This window comes from Vidua macroura, chromosome 6, assembly GCF_024509145.1.
Source record: "Vidua macroura isolate BioBank_ID:100142 chromosome 6, ASM2450914v1, whole genome shotgun sequence".
NCBI classification, from domain to species: domain Eukaryota; kingdom Metazoa; phylum Chordata; class Aves; order Passeriformes; family Viduidae; genus Vidua; species Vidua macroura.
Window position 1 is genome coordinate 45,061,793 of NC_071576.1, and position 24,899 is coordinate 45,086,691.

General features: G+C 36.6%; 1 protein-coding gene across 2 annotated transcripts in view; it reads right to left on the reverse strand.

The window, feature by feature from the left end:
• The window catches only part of KCNQ1 (potassium voltage-gated channel subfamily Q member 1), a 335,437-nt gene that overhangs the window by 230,619 nt on the left and 79,919 nt on the right, over positions 1-24,899 (reverse strand). The window contains exons 4-12 of one of the 2 annotated variants that reach the window (XM_053981137.1): positions 23,469-23,547; positions 22,452-22,548; positions 21,782-21,922; positions 14,796-14,906; positions 12,430-12,525; positions 10,110-10,232; positions 8,962-9,103; positions 5,589-5,654; positions 2,672-2,792 (exon numbers count right to left, since the gene is read on the reverse strand). In XM_053981137.1, the coding sequence (XP_053837112.1) occupies positions 2,672-2,792; positions 5,589-5,654; positions 8,962-9,103; positions 10,110-10,232; positions 12,430-12,525; positions 14,796-14,906; positions 21,782-21,922; positions 22,452-22,548; positions 23,469-23,547 (976 nt within the window). The remainder of the gene's footprint in view (positions 1-2,671; positions 2,793-5,588; positions 5,655-8,961; positions 9,104-10,109; positions 10,233-12,429; positions 12,526-14,795; positions 14,907-21,781; positions 21,923-22,451; positions 22,549-23,468; positions 23,548-24,899) is intronic. The other variant, XM_053981136.1, reaches the window with a different exon arrangement.

Consider the following 24,899-nt stretch of genomic DNA (forward strand, 5'->3'; position numbering starts at 1 on the left):
GCTTCTTCAAATGGGTACTGATAGCAGTTAACTGATAGAGTAATCTTTCTTAATGAAAGATTTCCCATTAACAGTTCCACAGAAGTAGGGCTACATTAAATACAACATTTATTTCAAAACAGGTTTAAAATAGAGTTAGACTTATGTCCTGCCAAAAACATCTGCATTTCTATTACTGGGCATAGAACCAGTCCTATTAAACTCAATGAGAATATGCATTTACCAAAAGAGAACAATTTGTGCATAAAAAAGCAGGGCTCTGAAATTAAATTTAAAGGGAAGCCTTAAGCCTTTTATCACAAAGGTTGAAAGTTGGCATTTACTTTCCAGGACTAGTGAAGGAAAAAAATCTCAGCCTCATTAGTTTTTAAACCACAAGGATGCCAAGTGTTTGCTTTTCAGTACCACAGCAGATGCCCCACTCTTCTGTGCTACCTGTCAAATGGAAATATTTTTCATACTGTTGATTAAAAGCTTTCTATTGCCCATCTCAAACTATGTAAAATTTACTAATGTATTCATGACTTTCAAAAATTAATGTTTATTCTGGAGTCACCTTTCTGTGATTAATGGATAAGGTAATACACATTTTGCAATAAATATGTAATTGGCCAGGAAATAGTTCCATGAATCCCAAATCCATGCATCCTCAGGTCAAGTGTTTTACATTATGCTTCCAATTCTGAAAATGTCTTTGTGTTTCTGTTTCTCTGATAGAGTATGTACTGCTTTTAAGACCTGCAACTAGATATAGTCACACTTAATTTGACTTGTCTATACTATAGCTGGTGCTATAATTTTGTTGAGTACTTGGGTTTGCATTAAAAAACACAGGATTTTCACTAACTTTTTGACTAACCCTCATATCTGGTGCTGATCTGACACTAAGGCCTTTTAATTAACTGCATACAAAGTAAATGCATTTCCAAGCAAAAAGAAAAGTAGTTCTCAGGATTTACATTTGGGCACCCATTTTTCAAAGAGACACATTTAAATTAATATCTTTATCCAGTTTTACATTTCATCCAATTAATTCAGTTTTGAACCTAAACCAAAAGTCTTAAAAGAACCAATGAATCCTATTATCTTCCACCCTAGAAGGGACTCAATTCAGATGTGGGGGGGGACACATTTGTACTGTCCCATCATTCATGCCTTAGAGCAATCCAGGGAAATTTCAACAAAGGTCACAACCAAAAATTAAGGGAGTAAAAGAGAACTATATAAGTTACTGAAAATCAAGAGTGTTCATTTGGTGAGGTTCTTCATCTGAAATACACTACCTATATTCTAAGGTCTCCCACAAGTAGTTAATAGAAAAAACAATTTCAGCTACTACACAAATTCGACTTAAAGATGATAGAGTGCCTTGTGAAATGTATCAATAAGAAATAGCTAAAAAATTCCCAGACTCAGAAAGGATAATGGAAACTCCTAGCACACAAGTTTATTAAAAAAAAAAAAAAAAGTCTGTAATGTTGAGGCGAAATAAACTTTTAAAAAAACAACACAGAGTAAACATCTAGATCTGGTTTTGTTGCTCCATTGTTCTTGTCTAAGGCTTGAGGAAATTTATTACTTCCTCCTTCTCCTTGTACTACTAAGAAATCTTCCAGAATACAAGTCTCCTAAATGCCCTGCCTACAAACAGATGTACACTTGGGTGAATCAAATGAAAATGGGGACAGGGAAGATTCCACCCAAACATTTTCTTTTTCTTTAATAAATGCCCTTCCAAAATGGCTCTAAAAAGTATTTTTGTACCATTTAGTACTCTGCTAATTATAGTGTATAGCAAGAAGGCCTGGAAGCTGGCAACAGGCATTTCTGCATGTTTTGTACCTCAGAAATACAAGTATGCTAAGAATTTTCATCTGTAGTTTCACTGCAGAAATCCTCAGATTTCTAGAGTGGAAAACATTGTTTCATTCCTCTGCTAGAGGATATACTGCCACACATCCACTATAGCAAACAATTAACATTTTTCAGGATTTTTAATTACACAACATCAGAAGATTTAGCTTTAAAGGCATTTAAAGAAAAATCTGCTGGAACTCTCATTTTATTTTTTTAGAATAATCTGAGAACCTGAAATACCATTTTAGCATAAAAGACAAGTGGAAAATCCTCTTCCAGAAGGGAAAATACCAAACCCCCCACCACCACACACACAGCCCTACAGGCCTATTTCAGATCTTTTTTTTATATATACAACAAAGCAATAATAATGATCAGAGTTTTTCTTCCAATGTAGAACATAATTTGACCATTAGAGAAAGTGCTGCTGAAACTGAGAGATTTGTATTTCATATAAGTAGTATTTAAAATTTGCACTGTACAGCTATTCCACTGGAAAATGGTGGAGAGAGTAAGATAACCTTCACCAGGAAGGTACTCTCACACATTACCTCCATGTAAAAATCTTGAGGCTATCAGCCACCAGCTGCCCAGAGACATTAGCTGAAAACTAAAGCCTTGTGTCACAGCCAAGTGAACCTTTCTTTAGGTCAGCATGAAGATTTACTGGCACCCAGAATAGGATACACCAACATCAAGGTAAAAAGGGTTTGATGCAAACATCTGAGATATTTGAGCCCTATCAGCTCCTTCCACCCCAAGTGCCTTCTCTTGTCTAAATCAACCAATGCACAGTTCAACAGGCTGGACTTACTGTGAGATGTGAGTTATTGGGGTCAGCAGTGTCTCACCCTCCAGGTCAAGCTCATCAGCAAAGCTGCTGGTCCTGATGAAGGGTCCTGTGCCCACATCTAGAAACGCCGGGCTCTTTTTTACTGTGGAAAAAACATGCAGATAACAGTTCAAGCAACAGCATTGTCTGCCGCTCACCTGGACCTCTGAAATATTGTACATTTTAAAAGAATATAGAAAACAAAAGTTGCTATCAAAATTAAACTTACCGCAGAGTTCACAAAAAGCAAAATTTTAACTCTTCCGCTGTCCAAAGTATTTGAACTTCTGGTGAAGATTAAAACTAATATTTTATTCCTTTTTTTAAATTTGTTTTCATACTCCTGATACACTAGAATGTTCTGTATCTATGTGATGGAGGGCTTTGTGCATTATTAAGAGACAATTCGCTGGTCCCCTCTCATACTAAGGCACGAGGCAACTCAACTTTGGGCCCAGAATCAGGACAGGTGGCAAGATCTCCAGATGAGGTTCTTACTGGGAAGGCTCATTCACAAAACTTCATATACTGAAAGTTTTACTGGCAGAGTTACTTGCAGATCATCACTTTCACAGATCCAAGAAATCAGGGAGTGTGTTACAGTTTTCATTTTTATACTCAGGCTCTGAAATTCTGTCAGATACTAACACTAAGAACACCAAGCGCTTTTTACAACATGGTCCTAACATTTGTTAGAGAAGCCACAGCATTTGCATATAAATAAAACTACTGGTGTGGTTTACATGACTGTAGATGAATTTACAGAAAATAAAACATGGTAATATTCCATATAAAGCATAAGTAATTATGACAAGTCCACAGAAACCTTTGTCAGTCCAACTGGCTGGAATATTCAATAAAACAATTATAATTTAGTAATTTATGAAAACTCTACTGTATTAAACAAAATATTTTCTAATATAGCAGCAAATAATGCCCTGCCAAAAAGCCACACAAGACCTAAAGGAATACAACAGAAATAGACAACTTAAATGCAGCTGATATTTCCTGAGAATAGAAGTGGGAATATCAGGAAACAATTATTTTCTTTTAATACAATCATTTTACTCAGGTAATTGGGTATTTTCATATGGCAGAAATGGATCTGAATTAAAAAAAAAAAAAAAAGAGAAATTATTATTTCATCTTTAAGCACATGGCTGTCCAAACTACAAAAGTAAAGTCTCTGTATTCCAGAAACTGTAATAGGAAAGGATGACCTCTGAAATCACAGTTTAAAATAAATAAATATGAAAACTGCTAGGATATACATTTATTACAAGCAAGAGCCATTTATAGCACTTAAAAATTAAGATTTTGTAGCAAGTTTTAGGAAGAATTAATTTCTATTTTTGCTTGTATTATCATACTAATATTATAGTATCATACTATTTAATCACTTTGCTGCAGCTATCATTCAAAAACATGGCTGTGAAACCAGCAAAATAATTCCAGATAGAGAAGTGCAGTGAAATGTCTGTCAAACAGACTTCTTTGGGCTTTCACTAAATTAATTTTCACTGTTTTCATTTCTACAAGACATAAATGAAACTTTCCCAGTTTCTAGCAAATGAGGACTCACAAATGTTTTTGTTTTCCTGATGGCAAGTGATAAAAACTGCTGAACCTAAAACCATGTAAAGGGTTTGCTGAGCATTCACAAGACCGTGCTCATGAGAGACACAGCACACTCCACACACAAGGGGATCTGCAGGAACAGCCATTCATGGCTGTTGCTTTTCAGTTTCGTGGGAAGGGAAAGAAGGACTGGCACAATGAAAAAAGAACCAGAACTATGGGGATTTTTGAAGGAATTTTGAATGAGTTAAAGATGGGATTTCTGAGTTTTTACATGATGTGGTTTATTTTTCTAATTTTCTACATAGGTAGGAAGGGTGAGTTTAGCTCACATCTTTACTGTATGGTTCAGAAGCTTACAAGATTCCTAGTTATAAGACTTTTTAAGGATTTATTGACTGCAAATAAGGGTACTTATGTTTTTGACCTAATCCTTAAATATTTTATCTTATGGACTTATGCTACAGTGTAAGTTTTTTTAGTTAATCATGTTATGATACATAAACCTACAGCACTGCATTCTAAACTCCTTGTTTACTTTTGTAACTATTTTTATTTTTTCTATATTCTAAACTCCAAAACTCTAAACCTTCTTCTTATTTCTGCTTTAAACTATTAATTCACATTCTCACTTCTAGTACCTAAGTTTGGAAGCCTTTTCCAATGTCTCAAATCAAATCCTGTGTTTAATTCTAAGCTTTCACTTACAGGCCCAAAGTTCTGAAAATTCCCTGCATTTCAAATTCCACACAGAAGTCAAGACTGGGCCTCAGCCTATTTGAAGGAATTCTTGTGTGAGCACATAGCGAGCAGGAGCTGATTAGTATGAGGCATACATGGTATCTCCTTCCCTTTGTTCTAAAACTTTCTGAGATGATCATAACTAACAAAAGAGCATGGCCTTGATCAGAGTTTTTCTGTCTCAAAGTGCCTCGAAACAGAGCTCAAGCATAACACCAGTGAGCTCATTTTTTTACTTCTAAAAATAAATTCATTGCCATTAGTCTTTGGACAAGTCTTTCTTAGAAAGCAGTGCTAAAAAAAAGACACAATTTCTAAATATGAAGGCTAAAGAAAAAAAAAAAAAGGCTAAGCTTTAGACACTGGTTTTCAATGGATAATAACGGGTGAATTTAAACATTTGCAATTTACAACCTGAACAACCTCCAGACTCAAAATTCTACTGAAACACTTCTTTTTAGACATCTGCTCTATAATTCTTTGTGCCACAGCAGACAGCTCCAGATAGAGCATTGCAAAGACTTAGTAATTAACAAAGGTGATGAAACATTACGGAACAATGAAATATTGTGAGCATTACCTGGAGAGGAAGGAGCACTGGAAGACTGCTGGTCTGTGGAAAAGGATGACCAGGAGCGCTGACAATCTGAGTCAGAGTGGAGATGCACATGAAACAGAGACAGGAGAGGAGAAAAGAAAAAAAAAAAACAGAAGCTCCAGACAGACAGCTGAGGAGATATAGACATACCTAAAATTAAGTATGTTTTACCTGACACAAAATTTACAATACTGTAACAAACAGTGTATGAAACTGTACAAGAGTGCATTACATGTTGGCAGAATGCTCAGTAGCCACTGTAGAGGTGTCATGGCTTTTCCAAGCCCATTTTTCATGGTAGTGTCAACCACTGCAAGATATTCCTCCCTACAGGTCAGTCTCTGTTTGCCCCTTTCCTCCAGACTTCAGGGTTTCTCAAGTCTTTCCCTTTCCTAAGTGTCCAAGCTCCCATGGGTCAGACCCCTCTCACTCTGGTTCACACTGTTCCCAGAGCAGCTCTCTCCTGGTCAGATTTCAGTGTCGCCAGGTGGATGGAGCAGTTTGGACATCTACATTTGAAGCTTCCAAACACATCCCATGAAAAGTTTTTGAAGCTGCCCACTTCAACCATGTAAACTAAATGCCTGCCTCAAGCTGAATTTCTTGGGGAAGGAAGAGGAGCCAGTGATGAGAAAGAGTCTCGGCAAAACACAATCTTTACATTATGTTTAGTTCTCTTGAATAGCATTATGCTATTAATAACTATTTCATTAAGAACTGCCTGTGAATTCACATACTTGAACAGGCTGATACTTCTCAGGAACAGCGCCTTTTATGCAATGAGAAGAACTTGTAAAATAAAAAATGCATTGGAGTAAAAAAAAAAAAAAAAAACAACTATCATAAAAAAAACCCCTCATTTCGCAAGTGTTCTCTCAGTGCTACACACATGAACTGGTTCCAGCCTGACCACAGGGTTAATTTTTGCAGTAGACAGGATGGGCCATGGATCCTTTGGTTTTTGCTGAACTGATGACGCCAGGAGAACAAAAGGAGGGAGAAAAAGTTGGAAATCTCTGGTTGCACAAAGATACTAGCAGGGAAGTCAGATGAGAGATCCAGGAGGGTGAAGACTGAAGTATAAGTGGGCAGCCCAAAAATTTATTGAATGTGAGAAAGCAGCATATGGATATGTTACTAGAGCCTTTCTGAAGACCAAATTAAAGCTGAATGAGTATCCTTTATCCTTGTACTTTCTAGTTTCTTCCTTCTAAACTTTTGACTTGGCAGCTCCAGTTTTCTGTGTAGGTAATCTTTCTCACAGTAAGTAAAATAACACTCTCTCATCTTTCTTTGAGCTGCTGTGAGAATAGTGTTAGACAGCCTCTCAGGTCCACTGAGCTCTGGTTGTCTGGCTGGGATATAGAAACTGAACCTATGATGGCTGGTAAAGCTCTTCTGATATTTCCCCAAGATGAAGGAATTTCATGTTCAGATAAAACAGGTGATTTGTTTGGTGGCTCTCACTGCCCTCCTGATCTTGTTCCACCATGCCTATCCCCAACAGAGAGGCACCTCATGGAATGGTGAAAACTGGGAAAATCAAGGATTGATTGGGGGAGTCAAGGAGATTCAGTTTGGTTTTGCTGTTTTAACACCTTAATTGCACCTGTGTCCCATGTGCGTTCAGGGGTGAAACTGAATTTTGCCATTTCAGTCAATTTAATCCGAGCCTGAGCATCCTTGCACTCGATCACTGGAAGGAAGCCTCTGCTGTCTGCAGTGGATTCAGAGCAGAAAACTTACAGGTGGCTCATAGCACTCTCACTAAATCACAGAGGTCTTTTGCACAGACCTAGCTCTAATCCTACTGTCTTTGGGGAGCACCCAATTGTTAAGAAAGTGCCTAAGCAAGCACATTAGAAACATCACAAGACTACATGGCTGCTTAAATGACCACAGAACCCAGACAGTAAAATAAATTATTTAATTTATGGGTCCCCATCTGTTCACAAATATCTACAGCATATTTTTACAGGAACAGATGCATGTACTTCAGAATGCAAAACACTGGGGGATCAAATCTGAAAGTTTTCTCCCATCCTAGTTCAGTTATTTGGAAATTAATTTGCATCATATGCTTAGATAACTACTGGGTGAATTATATTTTATTTATTAGAAAATTATCTTTTTCTATTGGTTATATATACATGAGCAATTTTTCTCAAGTATAAAAAAAAACATTAGAGGTCATCTACTTATACAAATGAGTGCTTACTTTTCTCTTTGTAATGAAACTGGGTGCAGTTGTGATTACGAGTGTGACAATGCATATTTTCTGTCTGTCTAGATCTCCTTGGCTGCAAAAGATTTCTTAGAAATTATATGGCACTAGACACACATGAAAAGCACTGCAAACATTACACTGTCATAAGTTGGCATGCCATAAATAGAATTATTTTCCTCAACTTACCAAGCAATTTTAACATTCCTGTTTGTCCTGTGTACTTGTAACAGTTTATAGAGGAGAACACAGATAAAAAAGAAAAAAAGGTAAGTGTCAGAAGAAATTAGAGAAAATCCTTTTACTGAAAGCTATAGAGCTGACTTTTGAAATGGCAGTAGTAGGCTGCCATCAAATCATATTGTCCCTAATCAGCTCAGAAATTTAGTGGTAAAAGGTGGGACTTTACAACTCTAAGGATGGTTCTGTAATTTGATTGTTTTGAAGAAAGGTGTCTGTACTCAAATTTTGAGGCACTCGCTTAGCTCAGTACCTTTTAGCAGCTGTGTCATTTCTACCATCAGATACAACTTGCAACCATCCCTTAGCAGAGACCAAGAAAGAGTGGAAAAGCATGGATGATGCAGAACATAACAGAAGCACACCAAAAAAGTACAAGAATGTAAGACTTTCTGCTTGAACTAAAATATGCCCAGTGCCAGCCCATGTTGCTGTCGTATTTTAAAGCCCATTAAATTTATTCATGTCAGTCAAACCTTTGAGGAGAAAAAACATAAATACTTAAGGTATCTATAATCAATAAAACACACCTTAAAAGTTAAACCTGGCTCTTGTTGCCAAAATTTGAGAAATACATTAAAAACTTCCAATAAAAGTACATTTGTAAAAATGCCACATTGTAAATTCAGAGTTAGTTTGGAAGTTCAGTACAGCAAAAGCAAATATAAATAAGCTATTAGTCATAAGGTGATTATCAATGTCCTGTCTTCTTTCTCCTCATACTGTACCATTTTGTACAGTGACATTTAATACAGATGGACCCACATCTCACTTTAGAGTGGCAAGAGCTTGTTCTTTCCTTCTCTACTACAGATACTAAAAAGTTCCTGTATGCAAAACTAATCACAAAACTCATCACAGTTACTGGCATTTTATAGTGGAGCTTCTTACCAGAATTTTCAAATGGTTCAAAACTGAAATCAGTTTTCCTGTCCTCAGCCACGTGGTCGTAAGTGATGTGTGGTATAGCCAACATCCTGTCTGGAGAAGAAGGCCCATTGTCCTTGTCTAACTTAAATTTCTTCTTTTTAACCTAAAAAACCCACATAAATTAAATTACTCAAACCAAGTCACATGCAGTTGTCTCTTCAGTGATGCCTTCAATAATAACACAGTCCCCCATTGAGCTATAACCAATTAAAAGAGTGCCTGAATTACATTTTCATGATCCCGCACTGTGTTTCTCATTATGTTGCCCCCTCATCCTGCCAAAACCAGCTAATCACTAGATTTCTGCACATTGTCATTTCCAAATCCCTTGCCTGCAGTAAAAAAAGAAAATCTGCTAGCTATGCAGCTGCTTGTATGAATCAAACTATTCTAGAATATCTTTATCATTTTGTGGATGCAATAAATCACACCTTCAGCACAAAACCAATGGATAATTGCTACTGAATTCAGATGAACCTTGGAGATACAAGAGAAGATTTTTGCACAACATCCTCTCCTTCTAGCTTGAGACTGCTGTGCAATACTCTTACAATACAGAGGATGGTGTACTACATAATCTAAAGAGTCTGACAAAGGGGTTTTGTTGCTGTATTTAAAACAAAAAAAATCTGAACTTATGGAATCTGTCGATATGACAATATTACTGTATGTAGGCACAAGAACTCTTTACCATAAAAGCTTAGAAAAACACAAAATCAATACTTGAGAGAAACAGAAGCTTTGTTGGGTTTTGTTTGTTTTAATAAATTAAAAATAACTATTTTGGAAATACGATGAAAGTGATTTTCTTTTTATTTCTTACCTTTTCCAAACAACAATGGTAAGTAACTGGCTGATGTGACTGAGTTAAGTCATTATTACTCTTTTCCAAATCCATTAAAAAAATCAAGCTTAGGGAAATTTAGCAAATCAGCTTCTAATTTATAATGTTTGTATACTCAAAGTGTCAAAACTGAAATGTAAATCAAAATTTGAAACCAAGTAATAATCTGTAAAACAAGCAGAACAAATAAACTCTAGAGAGTAAAAAACTCAATCTGATTTAAAATTTTCAGATGACTATAATGTGAAACATTAGTTATTGATACCATCACTGATTTCTTTGGTTTTGGACTGGGTGAGAGCAAATGACAATTCCTGGCAGGTTTTCGAATGTAGATTTTCCATGTAGAAGAGTCTGGGTTTTCTGCAGCGTAGCATCTCCATGCAGTCTGGAACAAATGTTTTAAGCAACAGAATAATTAATCAATCAGATCAGTGGCTCACTGTACAACATAGTAGCTTCCAAGTAGCACATCAGTCATTCTTTATTTAATGATATTGTTGAATTTGCCCTCTGGAAACAAACTCAGCATGGTTTAGAACTCTTATTTAGTAAATAGAAACCACATAGTTGGAACTGGGAAATCACACAGAAAGATGAATCTTTTCAACTTTTATTCTCAGTAGCAACAAACAAATAATGAGAGAGAGCTCTAGACTGGACTCAAAAAAGGCTCCAAATTTCATGTTCTGCCTCAATTTCCTACCTGACTTTAGACATTTTGCCTATTGCATCCTATGTTACAGGCCCCTACTCAGAAAAAGACAAAAACTGTTCTTTCATGCCTCACAAAAATACTAGCAATAAAAAAAAAAAAGGAATTGTGATGTGGTCAGTAGGGCTATATTCATATGAAGAAATGCAACTGAGGACACAACAGAATAGTACCAGTGGTTAACCAAGAGCCAAAACCCAAACCCAGACCTCCCTCTTGCCAACCACCAATTATTAAAATCCCATGTTCTAAGGCAAAAGGGAAGAAAAGCAGGGCTAGGAAACAAGATCAACAAAAAAACACTACTGCATTCTCTCTTAACTGCATAAATACCAGAATTAGTTAATAATGAGTCTCCAAATTAAAAAGGCAGATCCTCACTTACTACATGAAGAAAGGACACACTTATACACAAGCAATCTAAAGCAGGGAAGGCCAGAAAACCCTAGATGAAAGAAACAAAGCAAGGCAGAATGAGAGAGCTAAACAAACAGCCATTGGAAAGTAAAGAAAAAGACAATCACCATATAAATCCCTCCATGATTAACAGAAGAGTAGCAGAAACAAATGACCTCCAGAAGAAACCAAGCCGGAATACAAAGAAAGAAAACTATTCATCTGGGCTATTCTCTTGTCTTGTACCTATTTTGTAAACATCTTGGTTTAAGAACAATCTTTTTATAACTCACTTGTAGAGCACTTACTGAATTGGGCTTTCGGAAGTCTGAAACTATTGGTAAATCATAATTACTCTGGAATTCATTGTCTATCCTCTACTACTCCTTAACATTTCTGATGGAGCCAAGCACAATATTGTGGACAAGCAGTCCCAGGCTTCCCAATAATTTAGTGTTCATTTCCCAAAAGAATCAGTGGGACCATTTAAAAAATCCATTCTCTACAAAACCATACCATACGAATCTCAAGATTTTTAGCTAATCTCTGGCTATAACCAGGGTCTTTTTCACATTAACTCTGGGACTGTTTAGTTTCAAGCATAAACTTTACAGTTAGCTACTGTTTCCATAAAGATCCTGACCTGGAAGCCTACATTCACTTATGAAGCTAGAGAAGTAAGTCATATGAGAATGAAAAAATGATATGGTGTACATTGAATTTCCTTTTAAATTTGATCTCTGTGCTTCTAAAGCCTTGTGCAGGTAGTGAGTAGAGGGAGGAAAAGCTGGAAAAACCTAGAATGAAACCATGTTAATACTTCTCCAGGGCACAAGGCTGGCTTCAATAAAGTAAAGGATAAAATCTCTTTAACCATACTGACACTGAACTGCATTTATAACAGGGGGATCAATATTTTCCTGCCTATCAGTTATTCTACATGAAAAGACTGATTTTAAAGAATCCCAGTGGTTTACAGCCACCTATTCTAGAGCTGAAAAATCCAAACAACGTTTTCATATTTAAGATTCTGACATATTTCTCCTAAATCTGAGATTTTTAAGAATTTAGTTGTACCAACTGAAGCATATTTGACATTTGTTTTTACAAGCAGCAATGTATTTTTTAAAAGCGCAATTCTACATGAAGCTTTTTCTTTGTTTTTTCATTACTACAAGCGTAACATTTCTAATATTTTCCCCAGGTAAATTGTTTAATGATTAAAGGATATCTTTCAGTTTGAATTTTAACCAGCTGAATTAAATGGTTTACACTGATTTGGGAGTGCACTTTTCTGCTCATTAGCTTACATTAAAGATTGGATTTCCAAAACTTGCATCTAACTCCTGTACAGTTTTTAATGGGAATCAGGGAGGGAAAAACTGCCAACAACTTGGGAAAAAAAAACCAACACAACAAAAAACTACTATAAATGGAAAAAAATGACAGTATGCAATATGCAAGAATTCAGTACCTGTATGAGCGAGGCAGCAGCTGGAATCTGACGGTTGAAATGCTTCTGTCTTTGTTTCTGTTGTACCTTTAGGGCAAAGCCTGAACCAAGAATTCCCTGTGAAAAGAAAAAAAAAACAACTTTTTTTTTTCTTTTATTTTTTTTGTAAGACTGGAGTGAAAGAGCCTCACATAAAATTGCCAAATTATGTTGTGTTAATAAACTTCTATTCAGCATTATAAAACCCAAATAATATTTAAAGGAAATTACTTAATGCAGTGAAATTTTTAGTCTCAGTTATTACTTGCTGAAGCAAACTGTGAATGTTATCATGCCCTGATGCAAAGTCTGCTGGGCTAAGACCCAAAAAAGGAAACAGAAATTTTATTTCATACCCTCTAAAAGTCTCACAAAGGCTTGCGTAGGGGAATGACACAATAGGGGAAAAAAAAAAATCAACCTGATGGGCTTAACTACATTTTTATAAGAAATAAAGCTTTGGCAAGGCATGATGTAAGCCATTAGACCTTTTAACTGTGGTATAGTAATTTCTATGTCCATATATCCATGGTGGGAGTGAGGAAAAAGGACAAAGAAGAGAAAAAGACATATTTCAGAATGGTCAACTGAGTTGAACACAAAGCCATCTAATTCACACTCAGGACAAGGGACATGGACCAATGGCACTGGATGGTGTGAAACCCAAACTAGATTCCAAATGTAGTATAGATATGAAGTCCAAATTTAAATAAAGAGCAAAGCCATTCATGTGGTCATTTGCACAGGTATAGGCAAATTTAACACAAGTTTTAGTAACAGGTGAAAATGAAATATTTTCGAAATCGCCTTACATGATTACACCTACTCAAGGAAAGCACAATACTTTTTCTATACACAGTAGAAGGCATCAGAGCAGGCAGGGATCTTGGCTCAACCTCTGTGAGCTCTATTAATCATTAAATATTTTGAAAGGAACATGAAATGCCCTTCCTATTATGTTCATTTAGTAAAGATCAAAGAGATGATGATGCTCAAACACCACCTATTCGGGAAATGAGGGATCATTGCCAGATCCAGAACCCACACCAATTGTGTTTAGCCACTACAATCACTTTTGACTGTGATCTCAGCCAGATCCTCTTACTTAAAACACCAAGAAGAAAGCCTGTAATAGAGCTTCAAACCCCGAATTCCCCCTTGGGCCAACCCACAGGAACAATTTCTCAGTAAGGAAAATCCCACTAATAAAGGGGTGACTGCTGTTGTTCTACTTCAACAAAGATGAGGCAAAGTGGAAGAGATCAGAATGAGGAGAGAGGGAAGCATATGCTTTAAAGGCAAACTAATGCTGGAGAATTAAGGAAACTTAATTATCTTCCTCTGTAAAAGATTACGTACCTTTAAAGTAGGCAACTAATTTTAAAAGGTCACTGGAGTTTTAGTAGCTGCTATTTCATGCTGTGAAGAACTTTTGTGATGGTACTGGCATAAAAGTATTACTATCTATTCTGTACCATCCCCACCACTTCTTCACTAGAACTACACAAACATCTGCTAATACAACTTCTTGTGTCTCTGAACTGAAAAAATAAACACATAAACAGAATGCTTCAGGTGGCTCAAATATTTTAACAGCACAATTCAGGGTATTGCGAAATTTGTGAAAAACATACCCTTAGCTATACCTGGCACTGAATATTTGGATTTTCAAACCACAGTCCAAGTTTTGCTGATTTTGAATTTACCCTTGGTACTCAAGTGCCTTGTTTCTTGTTTGAAAGCACTCAGGAACCTGCTTCCAGTGCAAACAAAGTGCCATAACAGCTTTAAAAGGTCAGTTCTAAGTCACTTTTGAAAACAGGACTTTTGCCATGGACAGTTATTAATTTTGTGAAGAATTGCATCAATGTCTCTGGCTGCTGATTGCTGTCTTTCTGCCAGTGACATCTTTTAGGAAGCTTTTCTAGAAGAAGGGCATACACAAGAATTCTCCAGAATTCACCTTGGACCTAATCAGTTGCATAAACTATGAGTGAATGCCTTAAACCAAAACATTACTAAGCCATCATTATGAAGAAATTAGAAATTATTTCCTTTACACTTCTGAGATAGGCTGAGAAAATTACTCGGAATTAAACATCTCTTCCTCAAATACAAATCCTTCTCAAATCCAGTGTTGCACACAAAACCCACTGAATATTTATTTAGCTACTTCTAGAAGCTCTTTTGTTTCTACAAGCTACATAAATTTCATCTACAATATAGAAGCTTAATACATAGCTTACAAAAACCAGGTCAAATGAAAGGGTAAAGAATCAGTAACAGAAGTTCCCTCAGATAACTAATGAATCAACATCAAATTGTCACAAAAGTACAAGATAACCTACCGCAGGCAGTGCAAAAAATGAGATTGCAAACACTGAAAAACAAGATGCAATTGTCTTTCCTATCCAGGTCTGTGGTACTTTATCTCCATAGCCAATAGTTGTAACAGTCACCTGCAAAGAGAAACAAAAAGGGCATCACAGCAAGTGTTAATAAGGCATTTTGAGCTTGTTGCCCTCTCCTCCTTTTTTATTTTTTTCAAAGAAGCATTAGCTGCATTCCTAACTCTCCCACTGTCAGCCTGTGTGACATTAATGAAGGTTAACTCTCCTTCCAGGTTTGCTTCTCCACCTAATACTGAATGGAAAAATATACAGGAAACTGAATTACAACAAAATACACATTTAAAATCTTGCAAAGTAAAACCATCAATTAAAGTCTTCATGGCTGAGGCAACCGTACAGCATATGAAGTTACTGGGATGGGGTTGCCTGTCCATGTCACACACTTTCCTTAGGGAAAGGCTGCCAACAGTTCTGAGCTGGTGATTTGGTTTATGGGCAGGAGATGTTTGCTGAGAAAGTTGCAGCACTGCTGCATGGAAAGAGCACACACACACTGTAAGCAGGCACTGTGACTGCAATCAGGCATGAAGTGCTCTAGAGATAACATTGGCATAAACAGCAAGAGAAGCTGAACATTTTCCATGTAGTAAAGACCATGAAAAGGTCTTTAGACTGAAAACAGTCTAATGAATCACCAATTCATATAAAACACTGAGAGCAGGAACAGATAATTTAGAGCACGCATGCAGGAAACATCTGTTGAGTTTGCCTTTCAGAAAAGTAAAGATTACCACCACAGTGATGTAGCACAAGGCTTAATAAGTCATCATTAGCTGAGCTCAAGGAAAGAATGTATTTGTTTGAAGCAGGAGGATACATTTCGCATCTGAGAGCAATTTAAATTCACCTATGTCACCAGCTATTTCTAAATTTGTAAATTAGAGATATTTTTATCTGTGACTTCAAAGAAGGCTAACCAAATCAGAGCATGGGAAACCATGTGGAGCCCCCAGGCAGCTGAGGCACAGCTCAGTTGTTGGCTGGTCAGACTTTCTCCTGACTCTGTGGGCTTCCAATGCCCAGGACACAGATGTTGGTCCCACAGTCTCACACACAGGCTATCCTCACCTTGTCCTGAACTTGCCCATCCTCTAAGCAAAGTCCCTGTGTACAAGTCAAACACAGGACAAAAGGGGCAGCTTGAGGTGCTGATGTTTGTTGCAAGTTTCTTGCCAGGTGCTGATACTCAAAACATTCCCGTATTATTAAAATTTTTAATACGAATTTTTAAAACATGGTCTTTTTCCATAACTGCCTCATATCCCACAGAAGCATTGTAAGAGTTAGTTAAATACCCAAGCACCTTTGCCTGTATTCCTGAAATTGCTATTAAAATTCTACCTTAATTCAGAATCTGATGAGGGAAGGAAGCATGATGTTATCTCCTTACCTACATAGGAGGGTGGCTTGAAAAAAAAATCCTAAAACCTAATTACAATTTAACTTTCAAAAATACGGAATAAAAAAAGGAAATACAATTACAGAGAAAGTTAGGATCCTCCAATGCCTTCTTAGAAAGATTATGAGAGAAAATAATGGTTTATGCTTCTGTTTTTGAAAAAAAATATAAATTCTTGTAAGTGAAAAATGTTATCAACTATTTTGTATTACAGTCTTAAAATCATGCTGAAATACATGCATTAACTAGAAATGTGAAAAGAAATAGGTGCTTCTCAGATGACCGAAGTATAACTGAAGAATTTATATACAGCTAAGTATTTGTCTCCCCTTTCCCACCACATCCCTGCCCCTTCCTTCTGAATTGGTCTATATGAATCACCAGTAACACAAAAAAAGTATTTCCTGTGATGGTTGTCTAGGAGGATTTTTTAAAAAAACATTTTGGAAATGCGGTTGCAAATCAAAGTCTGAAGTTAACTTTTTCCTCTGCCCTCATAACTCTAAAGCATCTACAAATGCATTGTATTCTGAAATTGCATTTTCTTTTTTCCCCAAAATATATGCTGTTGAAATCTTACATGCCAAGTTTCTGCCCTAAGTAGTTTTTTACAGCTGGATTAAAACTCCCTAAAGAGCACAATACTAATTTTACAGTTGTAAAAGAGGATATTATAATGGAAATACTGACTCAACTTCTACTCTAGCATAGTAAACATGTTGGCATAATGAAATTGAATTGATACAAGAGCTCACACATTGAATTTCATTGAAAAGCCTATAAAACAATTGCTTAATTAGGAACAAAATCATATTCATCCACTGACTATTTTAGGACTTTGATCTGATGAACCACCACAGATTTAGGCATTAAGACTAATGTTGTTCCTATTACATATGAATCAAAAGTCTGAAGGGGGGAATATGAAGCAAAAACCCACCCAGAAAGAAGAAATAGTAATGTTCATCAGCACTGAGTAGGGAAAGGATTTTATTTTAGGTTATACCAGGCTAAAGTGAGAACAGAAAACTAATGAGTTAAGTAAGGCTGTTCTTTCTATGAAATCCTTGCTGCGTACCTGGGTAGTTAAACAGCTCCAAAATACAAGAATCTCTAGATGTAACAATATCTACATCTGTACTTTGCAAGTAACAATTTAAAAAAGTTTCTTCATATCTACCCCACAAGAGTTCATTGCATGAGAACAAATTGTAGCTGGAGCCACTCATGGAGTTAAAGCTCAGAGATGACAAGGCAGCTGCAAAAGTAAGTGATGCCTTGCAAAAAGCAATTAAAAATATCTCCATCTTTCAACCCCTGCTCCAACAAGTCCTAAACTGAACAGCTCACCCTTAAAAAATCCAAACCCAGAATCAGATTTTTTTTTAAAAAGGATGTCACAGGTGTATAGTTGGTATACTTGACTTGTAAACCACATAGAAACTAAAAATGACATGTCCCCTTCTGTCAAACATTGAAGTCAGTGTACAGTTCTCAATAGCCTTTTTAATTGAGAATAGGGGGGAAAAGGGCTCTGAATAACACAAGATCCATGAGACCACTTTTCATGAAGCTATTTTTTAAAATTTATGTCCAACTATTTTATAAATTAAGTCAGATTACTTTTAGTTAACAGACGTTTTATGCATGTGAAGTTTTGAGTGGAATTTCCTTTAACTTTTCAGCAATGTTTTCTCCCCAGCTTTGATTTTCAATTTACATTTAGCACATACTGATGGGCTTTGCTAAACAGGACATTGTTTTGTGTATGCTTAGGAGTAAGCAAAGTTGTAAATGTTTTGTTGAATTTGGTCCTTAGTGAAAAAGCCTTTCTTCTAAGCTGTAATAATTAAAGGAACCAGAAATTCTCAAGTAAAGCTGTTATTTGCAGAAAACTGCTTGCTTCAATTCAAAACAAAAGGCACAGAGAGATATCCATGCATGGGTATATTCAATAATTGCTTTTGGAAATCATGTTCATGATTAAAGAGACTGTTAGCACAGTTCTTCTGAGGCATGTTTATTCCAAAGTGAAGGTTGGAAATTGTGTATTCATTCAGTGAATATCAAAAGAAGAGCCCCTCTCAGTTGCTTTGTGATGGGATTGAAATGAATGCTGATGGAGAGAGGGAGGGGGAGTAAAAAACAACAACAACACCCACAAGCAAACACTAAAACCCACAAAACCCCCAGAGACAGAGAACAGGTAAGGTTTTCCTGAAGGTCATCATCTCTAACAGATTCAATGAGAACATTTATCTCATTTTTTTAGGCATCTGTTTTTTAAATTTTATTTTTAGTATTTTCCTGACTGAATCTATATTAGGTCTTTAAAACTGTCAGGGTGGACATGATGGACAATATAAGCAGACTAATTTTGAACACTGGCACTGGGGAACTGAAAGATGCACCACATAACATTTATTTTACTTGCAAACACTAAACCTGTTTTTGAAGGACGTACAGATATCCTGCCAGTGGCAGGATTTATACAGCTTGCACTACATTCAAAAGCAGCAATAATACAGACAACTCTTTATGCCATAAGGTAACCTTAGGTTTCTTCAAGAAGCCCATAACTGACATGGCAAATAGCTACAGTTCAGAGTTCTCAAGGCAATTCAAATAAAACCCAGGAGGCCAATTTACATATGAAAATGGAAAAGCAATATAAATTCATAAATAACAACAATGACAATGAAGAACATTTAATTACAAGTTATGCACCTTAGGGGCATGCCTATAGTCAGCAAAGCACAGCAATATGAAAGTACCCAACTCCAGATGCAGTTTGGCTGTGGTAACACAGACCTTTTATATGGTTCACTTCAGCTATATTACATACTCTGTTACTGCTGCCCAAAGAACTTGTTTAGCAGTGTACACACAGACTGAGACAACAAAAAAGCACAGTGCTGGAGAGGGAGAAAAGGAGTGTGAAAACACTGTCAAGGACTTTTCTGAAGCATTCTCTACTATGTCAGGTAAGTGCACTTTTAGAGAAAAGAGATCACTTATATATGATGGTGTCTGAGACAGGAACAGTGAATTATCCTGTTTGCAGAGTTAGCTGAAAACAGATTTTCATTGACCAGAATTTGTGGTGTTTAAGCGATTATTATGGCTAAACATAACCAAAGCTTTCAAGATCTAACACTTGAGAAGGCTTTTGTATGAGTTTGTGACCTCTATTAGGAAGAATCCTTGTGACTTCCCAGCTATTCACAGAATCATAGAACAGTTTGGGTTGGAAGAAACCTTAAAGACCACCTAGTTCCAACCCCCTGAGATGGGCAGGGACACCTTGCACTAGACCAGGTTGCTCAGAGCCCCATCCAACCCGGCCTTGAACACTTCCAGGGATGGGACATCCACAGCTTCTATGGGCTAACTTCCTCTCCATCCTAACTTTATTTTAGGGTTTTTTTCCTAGCAGAAAGAATGAAGAATATTACACTATCAAGAAATCAGAAATGGATGGACCTGAATCCATCTCAGTTTTGTTCTTAGCAGTTAGTGGAAGTGCGTTAGAGCAGAACAAGGACACCTAATTCTACTTTTAGTATTAAAGAAATTACATTATTTGTTTGTTGAATGCAGTCTCACACTTCATGTGGCATGCTGCAACATAATAGAAGCTATAACAGAGAAAAAACGTTATCATAATTAAACGTATTGATTAAGTAAGTTTATTGTAATTGGGAAGACAAAATAACTGGCACGCCTATTAACTGAACAATAATTACCTGAAAGGAGAATATTTCAATACCCTGACAGATCGTGTTCTGTGGGAGGTTTTACTGTATTTTCAGTTAGCCAATCTGGTCTGTCACATACTCAGTTTTTAATGGCAACACCAATGACAGCATGTGTTTTTAAATGCAGCTACATCTGCCACTGTTAATTACTGAGTCATCTGACCACTGTAGTGGAAAATAAAAATGTCATAATGACATGAAAGCACTGAAAAAAGCTACTTGATGGAAAGCCACTCCCTTGTGCTACACAGTAAGTCTTCTGGTCCTAAGAAAGTCTGTATTTAACCATGGCAGACAGCAAGAAGAAAGAATTCTACAGCAGATCATAGCAGCAAAACAATACAACAAAACAAAACCTGTTGTATTCAAAAAGGGCTACATATGCATTATGACACCTGCAGTGGATTTGCCCATTAATAGATCTTTCCTTCCTGAAACAGCAAGCGATAGTTTGTAAAGAGAAGACTATATAAGCACACTCATGCAGAGGTTTATTAAAAATATTTCTTAATATATATTCTTAAATAGGTATATGTATTTTATTAGTGAAATGGACATGTTAGTCCTATCACTCCTATACAGAAAACTTATTATTTAGTATTATTCTTAACCAAAAAAAAAGAGGAACAATGCCTTTTGATTTAAAGCAGCAAAGAAAAAGCTCTAGAAGATCAGCACATTTGAAAGTGCAAGTATGTTATCAGTGATGTCTATGCATTTCAAGATCTGTAGCACTTACTGATGACAGTTTGATTAAGCTAACAGAATTAAAGCAGATTTAAAAAGCCATTGCTTGAATGCTAAAGACAAGGAAAAATAGCTTCCAAAAAGTACCTTTCTTTGAACTGCAACAGGAAGCAGAAATGAGAACAATTACAGATGGGAAATCCCAGAACAAAACAGCCAACCTAGTATTTGTATATCATGTGAGAACGAAAGAGGGAATAGTTACTAGCAGAAGCAACAAAATTAAAATGTTTATGAAAATATAATCCCAGAATAGAGATGCCACACCAGTAAGTGCATATAGTAAAGAGACAACTGGTCTCTGGTCACTGGTAATACCAATAAAGGAGAACTTCACTACCAGAACTAAAGATACATCTACACCAAAGTTGAAGCAGAACCTTAGAAAAAGCTGAGAAATCTCTAAACAAGATGGTTACAATATAGCACAGACAAATGCTGTGTAAAGACACTAAGTGGCTCCCAAAGCAATACAACCACCTTAGAAGAGGCCTGTGACTGGATTTCCTATCTTAGATGCTTCTTGCTCCAGAATTAGTCCATTCTGAATAAACTTGGAATTACAGTCACAGGTCAAATTGCAAAACACAGGTAACTGTTTTAAGGAAAAAAACCCAATCAAAACAAAAAGATGGACAAAGAAAACCTAAATACCAGCCCCCCCTCAAAAAAACTAGCCCTGAGTTAGAAAGACTCTTAGCATCTTAGACAGTTGAACACTACCATGACAAAGGTAGCAAGAAATAATCACTGTACCAGTAGGAAAGACAGGATAAAGAAATAGAACATGTGTTTCTACATTCTTTTTATGTAATGTGATCACTTTAGATCACATAAGACAGTAAACAACACATAATATTACTGATCTTCTATAGTAATTTCGTAGTGTCACGGAATTACAAAACCAGAAAGTGTATTGAAGCAGTAAGAAGCTGTTTCCAAGTGCTGTTCTTACTCCATGCTTGCTTGAATTTTACTCCACATTGGACAGTGTTAACATGTGAAATTGCTATACTTACTACTCCCCACCACAGGGCATCTGCATAGCTGCCAAACTCCGTTTCTCCAGAATCATTTACAGCATCTTTCTCAGCCAGGTACACAAAATAAGAGGAAAAAATCAGGCCCAGAAATCCAATGTAGAGTGTAGTTATCAGTTCCTGCAAAGAGAATCAAAATAATGGCTTTATGACCTCATTGAGACACCTAAAATTCCTAACACTGATGGGTTATAAAGGATAACTTGAAGATAAAAATGCAATTTCAGCAATTAAAAAATATTGACACTGAGTGTTGGCTATGCAAATTAACAAAAATCCACTGAGATCCATAGACAACACAGAGTCAAAACAACCTTATCACACAGTACTCATTAACCTTCTGGCCACCAAAAAGTAGTTGGGTAATTTTTTCAAACAGTGCCAGATTCAAACAACTCTGGAATTTAGACACATATTTTAGGAAATATTAGAACTAGCTTTCATTTTCTGTTGTTGAGTCCAACTACAAGTCAAAATTTGCCAAAGTGGCAGGGAATATAAGGCAGAACAACCCCGCTTGGTTAAAATAAATGACTACCTGCCTCCACACTAAATATAAGTGATACCAGCAGCAGGGCTGAAGGTACGCTGTTCTGAATATAAAAGCTTTGGCATCAGGTGTGCCTTTCCTCAGACTGCCCAAACTTACCTGTCTGTGTATGAACACCACTGATCCAAGCAGCCTCCAGGTACCGCCCTGACGGTCAACGTGCAGCATCCGTAAGATCTGCAGGAAACGGATGCCCCTGGAACGCAATTTTCAAATTAATGAAGAGACCAAATACACAAGTTAAGAAACAGAGGTGGAAAAAGGAACTCTGGCTTCCAAAGGACTGTTTTAAGAGACAGAGACTATTTTATGTTAGACTTAGCAGCCTGTGTCTTTTCACCCCACTCACCAATCTTTCTTCTTGTTTGTTATGAAGACAGTCTGGGGAGATTGTCCAAGGGAAGAACTGACCTTTATATACATGGCTAGTAAGGATAACTCAAGGATTCAGGAATTTTGTACACAAATTGTAAGTGCTCTGGAAGTTATTCATCAGCTCATATTTTATATGCTCACCAGGATGGAAAACAAAATACGGAACCAGCTAACTGAAGATCTGATCTCCTTATCTTTGAGGAATTTCATAGGCAATTTGAACCAGACAGTCCAATAATATTTTAAAATATCCTTTTCACGGGAGCCACTGCAATTCTGGAGCATGGCTGCAGCTAGTGTGAATAGCAAAGCACACTGCCACCCATCCATCCAAGAAAACCAAGTGGTGTGACCTTCCTGAGCACAAGGTGGATTCAGTCCATCAGGAATTCACAACCACAGACATTTTATAAAGAGGCCTCTTGAAAATGTCAGATATATGAAGCATCAAAGAGTTGCTATAAATCTGAGCTAAGAAAGTAAACCAGGATTTGGTAGAACCCACCTAGCTGAGGAAAGGGGGAAGGAGAATGAGCTTCTCTATCCCCACTAGCCATAAAAGCATCACAACAAAATTTTATCCCCCCTACACTTTATGGGATCAGTGATCTGCTCTATTACATGACACTGGGCAGTGACTCATTTTTTCCTGCAAGAATTGAAACAGGAGGTAAATTAAAACGAAAGAGGAAATGCCACCTTGGTCAGATAGCACTACTTTCTTTTATTGCATATAATTACCTGATAGCAGAGGTTGCAAAGACTTGACCTTTAGAGCCCACACAAAGAACTATCATGGAAGCAACAACTACAATTAAATCTGGAAAATAAAAGTCAATTGAAGAAAATTAATTAGCAGCATCTTGCAGTACTTCTGCAAGACTACTAGAACCAAACACCAGATTACTCTAACAGGTTGAACTTAGTCACTCCTAATTAATATTTTTTATATATAAAATGATCTCAATTGTGGCATGTAAAAAAAATTCCATCATGTGATATCATGGAAAGGTTGTACCAAGATGGGTCCAAGCTGGCCACAGTCTAGATGAATGAAGAGTTACTGTCAAGCAGCCTGGAATCCTTATTAGCTTTAAGACAGGAGGAATTTCAGCAGTTTCCATCTATTCTCTCTTCTCCAATTCTTATTTTCTGTTCTGTGCTTAGATTGGATTTTAATTGACAGAGATTTTGAGGTTTATTTCATATATAAGAAAATTGCCTCGCTATCATTTCATCTGTCCAGGTCTAAAAAGGAGAGGAAATTGGAATTAGGGTATAAGTCAATTTAGTTTAAGTCAGTACTGTACTCTAAATCTATGTGCCTCAGGCCTAGTAAATTTTGGAAAGGAACTGTGTGTTTTGGAGAATTAAATAGTTCTTGATCCATATCTGGGAAAGCGGAATGGATTTTGCTTTCCAAACTGAATTAATCTGGATGATGTTTCAGAATGCTTAGTATTGTAGCACTCAAGAGAAATGGGTCATGGCCAGAGGGCATGCAGTCAAAGTTTTTTTATAGCTGCAGTCACACCCAAGGTGCAGTTGCTATTTATAAATGGATGGATGCACAGAGGAGTTAAATCAAACTATTTTATAATTGTAAAAGTACCCAGGTACAAAATGTTGTAATTTATATTTGACAAAACTGTACATCGTTTATGGAAACCTATGTCCTGTACTCAACAACATATAATATTTCTGAGTAGTGGAAAATATCACAGAACAAGAATTCCTATTCTTCCACAACAATACTCCCCTTCCAATGTCTGATTTATTTAGTCTATTTATATTTCAAGTACTTAAGTAAAAGGCAAGGGTCTTTACACAGTTCTTTCAATGCTGGCTAAGAAAATACAGATTGATTTTGGATTCTTTTGCTTTTGGTGAAACTGTTAAGTGAATGGACGAGCATTTTAAAAAAAGCAATGATTAGTGAAATATATGGAATATTTGGATGTAATTTCCAAGAACCCTTAAGTCATTTTAGGGAAGCCAATTGAATCCCAGGGGAATTGAGGTGTCCAGCTCCAAATACATCACTGAAAACCATATTTTAATTCAATTGATACACAAAGCAACTACAGTGCATCTATTGCACTCTACCATGCGACACACAGCTCAATTAGAGTGCAAAATAAACTCATAATAAACTAGTCAAATGGCTGCTAA